Source organism: Austrofundulus limnaeus, unplaced genomic scaffold, assembly GCF_001266775.1.
Source record: "Austrofundulus limnaeus strain Quisiro unplaced genomic scaffold, Austrofundulus_limnaeus-1.0 Scaffold175, whole genome shotgun sequence".
NCBI lineage: Eukaryota > Metazoa > Chordata > Actinopteri > Cyprinodontiformes > Rivulidae > Austrofundulus > Austrofundulus limnaeus.
This window is the reverse complement of record NW_013952577.1, coordinates 670194-681402: the sequence shown is the minus strand read 5'-3', so window position 1 is coordinate 681402 and position 11209 is coordinate 670194. Positions and strand designations below refer to the sequence as shown.

The window sequence follows — 11209 nt, the reverse complement described above, 5'->3', positions numbered from 1 at the left end:
CCTCTAGTAATATATTTACTGAGAAAAATGTTGACGTGTTCAATACTTATTTTACCCGCTGTAAGTCTAAAAATCCACTCTGAGAAGTTTTATAAATACAGGCCCAGATCAGACCAGTTTGCTGCAAGCACAATAACACCATGGGGTCTTTGAACCAGTTTTTGATACTTTTGCTGTTTATGGGTGTAATTTGCAGGGGAGTTAGGGGGGTTATGATCTTCACAATAATTAGATCCAGTCCATATATCCCCACCCCCACCCCAATGAAATGACATCATTTGCTCCAACACAATAGGAATGAGCTGGTTAAGTACACAGCTGCAGCTCTTTTGTTGTCTTTAGGTAACTTTGACCTGATTTCAACATTTATGATGTCATACATATAATAATAACAGCTGAAAATGACATGCAGGGTTTTAGTTTGCTCTTGTCACATTAAGGCTGTATTTGTTCAATCATGTGTAAGTTTTTCTAACCAAATTGTTGTGCACAAATACTGTATACTCTTAAAAATTGAGAAATTTGGGTATGTTGTATATTACAGCCTAAAAATGTTAAATATTTGAGATTGTTGGAAAAAAATGGAGGAAAAACAAGTAATTAAATTGTAGAACAGAAAAGGTTCAAAGTAAATACAAGAAAACAGGAAAGTTATGTAAATCACAGAAAAAGCATCAAAATGTATTTTAACCCCAAAAATATCCTGAATCGCTTTACAAAAGTAAATGATTCAATAAATAATAAATAGGCAGAGAACATTTTGACTCAAATAATAATGTATGTATGCTTATGGGGTTGTGAATAGTTTTGTTTTGAACTTATTCCTCAGATAGGTTTATACATTGTGTAGATATGATCAATGAAATACTAAWGCAATATATTAAGACAAAACACTTTGATCCTCCTTTTCCAAGAGATAAAACAGACATGTTCTTCATTTAGTCAGGTACTGATTTGTGTGCAAYGTTTTATATTATCTTTAGTTTCTACTTTTGTGCCTGTCTGTGTGTTTTAACTTTTCTTTTTGTATGTGTTGTTTTTTCATCCATGCTGTCTGCTTTAAGTCTGTTTTAACCAGTTTGAAATAAATAAATACCAGTTTTCCAGCAGCACCTGCTCAGACTGCCAAAGTAGCAAAGCTGGTTCAATGACCGTGATGTTATTGTTTGACTGACCAGCAAACCTTTTAAAAATCTGACATTTGCATTTAAAATGTCCTTTTAAAAATTGATCTTATTAGTGAAAATACTCTAATTTTCTGAGACTCTGCATGTTGTATTTTTTTTTTTCATTTTTTAAGACGGACTCATCAAAATGACAATAGTTTTGAAGTAAATATGACTAATGAATCTGTGTACAGTAATGAGTTTAACTTTCTGAACTGACAAAAAAAAACTTTTCAAATATATTCACACATTTTGAGCTGCACTTGCATTTTTCTCTATTTGAAATTGAAAGTCTGTTTACCGTGTGCTTCGGTGAGTACAACACAAATTTCAGTTTACTTATACTTGCCATGTCTCAGTGCAAGAATATTTTTAAAAGCTTTTGACAATCATGAAATTAGTTTATTTGTTAGGATCCACATTAGTGAGAATGAGGGTGGGACTGTGTGATTGTGTTTGTGTATGATTGAGTGTTTGTCTGGCTGGGACTGGGGCTGCCCCCTCATTTGGTTCACCCRAGAGCCCTCTACTAGTGGTGGGCTCTGCCCCTGGCCCCCCTGCCCTCTGGTGGGGGGGTGCCTCTGTCCGCCGGTGTGCTGGTGGCTCTCAACGTCTGGGGCTGAGTGCTTGGGCATGTGCCGGCTCGGCCTGGTGGCTGCCTGGTGGGGCTTGGGTCCTCTGGCCCTGTCGGGCCTTGGCCTGGTGGTGGTGGTGGGGGGGTGCACCCTGTGGATCCAGGTCTCTGTGTCCATGCCTGGTTCTGCTCCAGCGTGGTGGGGGCCAGCGGGGCCTGTGGTCGTAGCTGTTGGCCCTGGGAGTTTTACGTGTGGTTGCTGGTGGGGCTCTCCTGGTTCTCTCCTGTGTTCCTCTCTGGGGGTGGGGGGGTGGTTCTCGCTGCGCAGGTGGCCTTGGGGTCTCAGTGCTTGGGGTCTCTCTCGGGATCTGGGGCTCTGGTCCCCCTTATGTTTGCCTTGGGTCTTGGGGGTCGGGTATGTGGTCCTCCACAGTCACTATTTAATATTCCACTGGAGAAATCTTGTATTTATATGCATGTTCACAACCGCACAAAAATAGACATTTGGATCCTGGTGTTTCTGACAATCACTGGAAGTATATACTGTATGTGTATGTGTATATATATGTGTGTGTGTGTGTGTGTGTGGTTGTATGTGTGTATGTTTGGGTGTATGTATGGGTGTGTCTATGTAGGTATGTATGTATGTAAATGTGTGTATATGTGAATGTTTGTACGTGTATGTGCCTGGTTGTGCATGTGTTTTGTGTATATTAATTAACGAGGTTATAATTATTGTACGTAGGTGTGAATGTGTATATGTGTATTTATTTATATATGTGCGTATGGGTATATGCACATACATGTACATCTGTTTAGGTTTGGTTGCTGGGTGTTTGTTCTCTTCATTTGCTGATGGTCAGATGTCGGGTGTGGTGTCCTGTGTGTTATTGGTGTTTATTTCACATGTTGTATAATTTCTATCGGTTTCTCTCTTTACTGTTCTTATACTTCTCTTCTACTTTTTCTTTTTTTTTTTTTAAATAAACTAACGTTCAGTTTTGTTTTCTACTGAAGTGGCAAAAAAAAAAAAAAGGATCTACATTAGTCTCCTCACCAGAGACCCCTCTTCCTGGGGTCCAAATAATTAGCAATACTCAGTAACTCAGTGGAACTTCTCCTGCAGTCAATATTTCTTCATTAGAGCAGACTAATTATTTAAACCTGGAGCATTAGCTTTATACATACAACAGCAAGGGCAGAAAAATGACAGGCAGGTAATTATAGAGTCAGAGTCGAGTGTTTAAATATAAACTTGTATTTACATGAATATGAACATCAACAGAAAAAAACATCTGTAATATACATCCTGTAAAACGACATCTTATCTCACCTCCAAACAAGTTCCTTTTTGTCCTGAAGTAACAAAACCTGATCAGAAAATGATGCTGCTTCCTGAAAAATTCATGAATTATTGATATGTTTTAAAGTGGATTTCACTCTGTTGCTATTTCATGTAAGAAAAAGTTTTTTCATCCTCCAGGATTCAAAAAAGCAGACCGCAGGAGTTCAGACTGTCAGGTCCTCTTCTGCCTGCAGCGTTTAGACAGGCGAGCAACTTCTTCCACATTCAGAACCATCTTATGCTTTTACAGATCCATGATATGTACCCATTTACCATTTGAATAAAACATACACATCTTATAAAAAAATGTACACCAGAAACCTCAAACTATACATAGATGTGGAAAAATATCTTTGGATTGCGCATGTTGAAAAGGTAGATTCAGCGAGTTGCTAACAGTCAAAAGAACACGTGTGAAAAGAACAGCTTGAAGGAGCTTCTGTGAAAAAAGGTGGAGAAGTCAGAAATCTGCAAACAAAACCCACACAGAAAAAAAAAATCTTTTTAACTAGTTCATGTCGTCTTACGTCACTTTAAACACCTTCCTATAAAACCTCCAACAGTATCAAATGTTCAACACATCAGATACTTTGATAAAAAAGTGCTTTGTTAAACGATAAAATACATAGCTTTTTGGGAAGATAAAAAAAAAAACAAAGGTTTCAGAAAATGACAAGAACATAACACCCCAAATGTGCCTAAAATATCTGCAAACGTTAAAACAGGCAAAATCAATCAAATCAGCTTTGACCTATGAGAAACAAAATTACAACCAAGTCTCATATTTTGTGCAAGAATTGGGCTTTAAAAAGCACGGCTGTTATACTTTTGTCGAATATTTACAATTTATAATTACAGAAGACAATTGAGTCGTCTAATACTGCAGTACCATCTTTTAAAACAGGGYTTCTGATGCTCAGCTACAGTCGAAAGCATAAGAGGCAAGAATTATTGCTCCAATCTCCATAACCTTACAGTTAACTGTGTGCTTATAGCTTCCAATCAGACAGAAGAGCAGAAAAAGAACAGAATAAACCAATTCTTGTAAAGGCATTGAATCTCTCGTAAGGCTGTCATGATAAAAATATTGCATCAATCTTTTTGTTTAACCCTCCCGCCCCCCCTCCAACATAAAGAAGCTTCCAGGTAAAGTGCAGCCACAGCCAGTTGTACCATCGTCCTGTTGTGTAGGCTGGCTGTGATGCTGAATACTGCCCGACAGCTTCCAGTTAGCCACAGAAACACACACCCTCACACACACTGAGTGTTTTTATCTTTGTGCTTACAAGGCTCCTACTGGAACTGAAACTTAGCACAAATTAAGTCCTCGCTTCTTCTGCAGCAGAGTCGCTGTGCTGAGTATTCAAGTTCAGTTTTTTTTTGTTTTAGCACTCCTGCTGTGTGTGTGTGTGTGTGTGTGTAGTTCCCATCATAGTCCAGTCCACAGTTCCACTGTTAGGAGTCAGCCGCGGGACTCTCAGCAATACTTCTGCAAAAACAGAACAGGAGTTAAACACAGGAGCCAAAATCCTCCAGCACGCTGTAAAAATACTGTATTTTCTGGACGTTAAGTTTTATCGTTTGGCTTCGACTTATASTCAGGTGTGACTTGTAGGTTTTTTTCCTCTTCATGATGCATTTTTTGACTGATGCATTCAATGTTAGTTCACACTGACAGACATGAACCTAGGAGTAAACATCTGCAGCCACAAGAGGGCGCTCTAGGGTTGATGACTGTGGTTTATGTTGTTCCTAGCAGTTTTAAAAAAAAGCAGCAGAAAGAAAGTTTGAAGTGATGAAAAGAAGAAAACTGATTGCATGATGTGGATGGAGAAAGGTGACCTTACAGGTAACTTGCCTGTTGGACAGCCCTGGCTGGTTATAGGTCTTATTTTACCCTGTCCCTGGTTGTGTCTGAGGCAGAGAGACGYCTCGATGTGGGTGGGGATCAAAATRATACAAAYATGTGACACTTAYTTCACTTTATTTGTGACACAACAATAATGGAGCACACCAAACTCAAAGAAAAAGTACAGAAGACTGTACAGGACCACCCAGCAGTATGACTCTTAGAGGACAAAAGAAAACGATAAGCCAATGTTAGCTTGTTGTTGATTGGTAACYTTTTTTRGTAGCTTGCCGAGGTTGTTTGTGAAAAACATTAAGTTACAGAGCAAACATTCACATAAAGTTACTCTAATCTAGAGGTTCTCAAACAGAGGACCCCGCAAGCCGTATCTTGGGGTCCCCAAATAATTTAAATGAATTGTCAAAAAAAAAAAATCATATGGGGAACAATGGACTAGTAAAACAATCATACTAAAGCAAACAAAAACTAATATTCCCATGCCATTTAGGGGTTAAGATAATTATTAAAACAGCATGGGGTTTATAGGGGGACCCCTGACGACTTTTCACCCTTGTAAGGGGTCCCCAGACCCAAAAAGTTAGAGAAGCCTCTAATCTGTGTCACCTGTCTGTTAATTAAAGCTACTGAGCATCCCAGGAGCTAYTCTCTGTTTTATTGTTAATCCAGATTAAAAGTCTGTTCTGATGCCACTTATAGTCCAGAAAATACRGTAAATATTTATTGTATCATCTTACCTGATCAGGTCCTATTGGCATTCTGCCCATTCCCATTGGGTTCATGCCCATCTGGCCTGGCATCTGAGCCATCGGAGCCGAACCAGAGCCACTGACTGGTCCAGGTCCACTCATCGAGCTGTTCATCATCATGGGTGCGAACTGGCCCTGATTGCCCTGCTGGGGGAACTGTTGCTGAGGATAAGGGCTGGAAAAACAGAAACATGAGACATGTGTGTTAATAAATGTTCCTTTACAAAACCCTAGAATATACACTGACTAATAAAGGGGTGATACACACTTATTGCGTGGCATGCCACCCTGTGGCCAGCCTTTCATGTCTCCAGACTGGTACATGTGTCCTCCCTGAGGATTCCCCTGCATCCCTGGCATCATGGCGTTCTGTGGAGGACCACCCATTCGTCCTTGAATCATATTTCTGGGTGGACTGCTGCCTGCAGCCATGAATGATGAGTCCCCCTGCTGGTTCATTCCTGCAAACACAAGAGTAAAGTGAGAAACCTGAGCAGTACAAGCGAGCGACGCAGACGGCTGGCTCAGAAACGGTCCACTCACCATAGCTACCTCCATAGTTGAAGCCCTGCTGTCCAGACTGGGTCATGGGGGGCGCTCCCATGGGGCTGTCCATAGGTGCGATTACATTAGGAGGAGGGCTGAAGCCTCCTGCTGCTGCCTGACCCTGCTGCTGYGGCTGCTGCTGCATCATCAACAGCATCCTCTGCCTCCTCATCTGAAGGGTGTGTTGCTGCTGAGCCATCATCTGTGCACTCATGAAACCAGGCTGCAGACAGACACCATGCTTCACGTTAATCCTCAGACTGTCCTTTAACTTTATGACCATTTTTGAACCGTGGGGAGAATTTAAAAAAATTAAAAATGACGGCCTTACGCAACTAAAATACTACAAAAAAAGTTTTCTTTTTTTTAACAATAAACATGTCAATCTTTTAGAGCTGTCTCAGCAGGAAAAAATATATAATAAAAACAATATTTAAACACTTAAAGGGTCATTCGTTAAAAATCTCCACAATTTTAGTCTTTTTTTTTAATCAGCAAAATATTTATTTTATTTTAGTTTTGTGAGATCCTCCAGGATTAATAATTTGTCTACTTTTATGAGAAGCACCAAGTAAAGCAGGAAACTCGTACCTGAGCGCTCATTCCTCCAGGCTGCATGCCRGGCTGCATGCCTGGGCGCATGACAGGGCTTTCTCCGGGGGTGTTTTCCATCTTTATGCTTTGTCGTGACTGATTCATAAACTAAATATTACAAAGCAGGGTTAAATGTGCTGGTTTGCTTTTGGACATTTATAATAAACTGAAACATTCGGAGGGTAAACGTGAGCTCACCTGTGGACCCTGCAGCCTCTGCTGTAGCTGCAGACGAAGCTGCTGGGTGGGATTCATCATGCGAAGTCTTGGTATGTTTGCACGGGGGTTGGCCATGCCCCCCATGCCGGGGAAGCTCCTTGCCTGGCCCATCTGATTCATCACAGGGTTGAAGCCTGCAGGAGACTGACCCAGCATTGTGTTTCCACCATAACCAGGCTGCATTCCCATGGAAGGGGGCACCGGGGGGCCAGGGTAGCCCTGGCCATACATGGGTTTTTGGTCCATGTTTCTTGCAGAGTCATGACCAGGGAAGGGCTCTGATGGCGGGCAGAGGCCTTGACCTTGATCCTGGACCTGCTGGTGGCCTTCGGGTCCTTGTGCCTGGTGCAAAACAAGAGATCCTGTAAAAGCGAGCAGCAGCGTGGACAGAAATCTACTGCCTAAGAACCACACAGGTCCTCCTCCTACCTGTCCTACTATTTCAGGGATGCCCAGGGCTCGGTCTATTTCCTGCAGAGCCACGACATCGGTAGTGTTGAGCAGAGAGTTCAGCTGGTCCAGAAGGGCTCTTTCATCACTTGGATTTTCACTACTGGCCAGGGGTCCCAGTTGCTCTCCCAGGGGGTGCACAAACTGGTCCCTAACCAACCAACAACACAGAAAGTATTAAGTTACATCTGTCAATCATACCTGCAGTCAGAACTGTGATTATTTATCTGAATTTATCTAGTAGTACAGATCAAGAACAATAAGTAGAAAAATACACACCTGTTTGTATTACTCTGTGGTCTGTCCACTCCCATGGCAGAGTCAGGCCAGGAGGGGGACTGAGGTGGGGGTCCGTGTCCACCAAATGGGCTCATGCCCATATTGGATTCATTAGGACCTTCCGAGAAAACAGTGGGTGATTTTTTTTTATTTGACATGAACTGAATAAAAACCTTGAGTTGAACATGATGTCATAAACCATACTTTTTAATAAATTCTACATGCCACCTCAGATTTTTATTTTACTTTAATACACATCAAATTGTTTAATTTAAAAAGCAAGAATATATTTAAGTAATGTACATAACCCAATATACCCATTTCCATGAGCTGCTGCTGCAGCATAGATCTGGTGGCTCCAGGTACGCTGTTGGAGCGGTTGATGATTGGTGCTCCCATGTGGCCAGGCTGACCCATGCCTGGATGTCCTGGTCCTGAAACAGGGCTGCTGCCAGACCTGGGTAGGCCCCAGTCTCCTGGCCCCGCCATGGGAGGGCGCTGTTGAACCCCTCTGCCTACACCTCCTGAACAAAAGATTTCTAGAGTTTCAGGAGCAGCTTTAAAATCTGCATGCAGCATTAGAAACGTCTGTATTTTCACAGAGGAGGTGAGTTTAACCAATAATAGAAGAGCAGGACTGATATTTGCATACTGTAGTACTTTAGACAAAGTAGTTGTAAAATTACTTGTTGAATTGCCCCGCGGTGAACACACACCCATGCCTCCAGTAAAACCATTGGGCATACTYCCCGACCGGATTGGAACATCCATGTTCTCTTGTTTGAGTGGAGCGGGACAGGGAACGTTCCGTCTTGCTGCCAGTCCACCTCTTACTGCCATTTCTTCACTTAAAGGCTTAGAATCCATAGACAGGGCTCTCTGAAAGGGTCCACGCTGACCTGGTAGGGGGGCTCTCTCCCCTTCTGGGACATGAACAATAACAGGTTCAGGATGCTTTTTACAACTGCTACAGACTAAATAACCCACTGTGACCATTTATGTTTTTCACCTATTATTTATTGATATAATCAGTTGAGTCTTACCGTGTAAGCTGTCATGAATAGTTCCCTGTTTGTTTCCCATTTCTTTTGCGACTCTAGACTCTGCTTTAGAAAAGAAGCTTGAGTTGTTTTCTCTGACGCCCAAAATGGTCTCCAGTGTCTCCGTCTGAAACATGGACAAAAAATGAAAGCAGTCGCTCGAAAACGTGCCRAAAAGTAAACCTGAGCAGGATTTCTACCTCATCAGATGGCTCCAGCTTCACCTTGCCATCCATGCAGTGGGGGTCCGAGCTGGTGACTCCCTCTCCCTGAGCTCCCCTGCTGTCCCAGTCCTCCAGCTTGGGCTTCACATCCCCACCATCCTTAGAGTCGTCTTTGGTGAGCAGGTAATGAAGATGGGCGTGAGGTTTCTCCTTCTTCGGGCTGTGCTGCTCCTTCTTACATTCTGATCCCTTAGCCCCGCCAGAGGACGCGGGCTCYGGTGACCCTGAATCCAGGCTGCTTTTCCCGGTGGCCTCGGCTGTGATGCGGGCCACGTCATCAGGAGTGTTCCCGTTCTGCAGGAGCTTGTGGAGGATCTTGTGCCTGTCCTGCAGGGACTGGTTGGGTAAGTGTCCAGAGCTACCAGAGGACAACACAGCACCGTGACTGCCGTTTGTGGATGAGGACACGGCGGTGGAGGAACAGGAGGGGCTGATGACCCCAGCTGCTCCATCTTTAGAGTCAGGCGTGGGTGCAGAGCTCGGGGCTTGGTTGGGTGGCACAATCTCATCTGTGGGGGACGTAAGGAGCTGCAGGAGTTTCCTGTTCTCAGAGCCCCGTCGGCTGGGTTCCACCCCGACGTGGCAAGCCTGGCTGTCCAGCTTGTCGGCGGGGCCCTCGTTGGTAGGGGTCTGTGGGTGCTGCTGCTCTGCCAAGGCTCCTAGCGAGCTGCCTGGGCTCTTGGACTCAGAGTAAGGTGGGAGACCAGCCTTGCAGGGCCCCCCTGCTGGCTGATTGGTGGAGTTGATGCTCGGGGAAGTGTCGGGCTTGTGAGGGGGAGGAGATGTGAGGGGCGCAGGCATTGGATTGCCAACCCCATCACTGATGGCTTGTAGGGCATTCAACGAGCTGCTGGAGAAAGCGGCTCCTCCTGCTCCACCTCCAGGGTGAGTGGAGCTCATGGGAGAGCTCATGGCTGCAAAGGACAATTAACAGAGTGAACAAAAAGATAAATAACCAGTAACATAAACTCTATTAAACCTGTGTTTTGGCTATACCTCCTGGAGAGAAGGGACTGGCTCCGGTCTGGGGGCTTCCTCGAACTCTGGGTGAACCCATGACATTGTGTGAAGGACCATTGATCCCTGGACTGGCTTGATTAGGGCTGGTTATAACCATCCCGTATCCTCCACTTCCTCCTCCATGAAACGGACCCATCTGCTGATGCTGGTGCTGCTGATGGTGCATGCCATGGTGACCCATCTGATTCATCTGGTTCATGGATCCCATTTGGTTCATCGAGTTCATTGGATGCATGGGACTCATCTGATTCATCTGACCCATTTTGTTCATCTGATGCATGGAGTTCATTTGATTCATCTGATGCATGTGACTCATCTGATTCATGGGATTCATGCGGCCGCCTCCAGAGTAGGGAGGCACACCTCTCTGCAGCATGTTGCCTTGTTCGGTCATGCTATAACCTCTGTTTATGCCCATGTTGCCTCCTGGGCCCATGTTCATCTGCTGGTTGGGGTTRTTCATGCCCAGGTTTTGGGGCCTCATGGCGCCACTCTGGTTTCCACGATAACCACTGTGCTCCCTGTAGAAAACAACAAAAAGTTCGGCTTTATAATTCTGTAAACCGTGACTAAAGTTTAGTAACACCGCATTCTGATTTTTCCACCAGTTCACCTTTGTAGTAAGTGTGTGGACAGGAAGGAGTGCGGCTCATTTGTGTTGGGATTCCTACAGAGGTCGGTCTTCGTCTGAGCTGTGATTTGGGTGCCGTCGGACAGAGAAAAGCGGTAGAGTGGCGTCTCTGCATGGCCATGATGGAAAGCTGGAACAGAAAAAAATTATGTAATGTCTCTCCAAAATAAGCCAAGAACATCTAAAGCACACAAGTACTCAAAACAAAAATCAAACGTACCTGCAACCAAAAGCTAAAGGTACAACCACAAACAATTTAATTTAAAACACATTTAAAATGAAACAAGATAATCAGAATTTTTGTATGCAATTATTCTAAAAAATATTTACAGCTGAGTTACAGCCTTGGTGCAACTTCATACAAACACAATTCAAGACAGTCCCGATGTTGATTAATATTAAACAAATAAATGGAAGTGGTGTGGACAAAACAGCATGCAATCATTTTTTGGTTTCCCAATGAACTCATATCATCCTAACTAGTAATCAACAGGATATATATATA

At 43.6% G+C, this 11209-nt stretch overlaps 1 protein-coding gene across 2 annotated transcripts in view; it reads right to left on the bottom strand.

Moving 5' to 3' along the window:
• Positions 1-2975: 2975 nt before the first annotated feature.
• The window catches only part of ncoa3 (nuclear receptor coactivator 3), a 42836-nt gene continuing 34602 nt past the window's right edge, over positions 2976-11209 (bottom strand). The window contains exons 10-23 of one of the 2 annotated variants that reach the window (XM_014017728.1): positions 10687-10834; positions 10050-10594; positions 9030-9967; positions 8833-8956; positions 8476-8709; positions 8107-8313; positions 7790-7907; positions 7490-7661; positions 7040-7402; positions 6839-6949; positions 6245-6470; positions 5970-6162; positions 5690-5876; positions 2976-4574 (exon numbers count right to left, since the gene is read on the bottom strand). In XM_014017728.1, coding sequence (XP_013873182.1) covers positions 4563-4574; positions 5690-5876; positions 5970-6162; positions 6245-6470; positions 6839-6949; positions 7040-7402; positions 7490-7661; positions 7790-7907; positions 8107-8313; positions 8476-8709; positions 8833-8956; positions 9030-9967; positions 10050-10594; positions 10687-10834 — 3578 coding nt within the window. In that variant the 3' untranslated portion in view covers positions 2976-4562. Of the gene's footprint in view, positions 4575-5689; positions 5877-5969; positions 6163-6244; positions 6471-6838; positions 6950-7039; positions 7403-7489; positions 7662-7789; positions 7908-8106; positions 8314-8475; positions 8713-8832; positions 8957-9029; positions 9968-10049; positions 10595-10686; positions 10835-11209 lie in introns of both variants that reach the window. The other variant, XM_014017727.1, reaches the window with a different exon arrangement.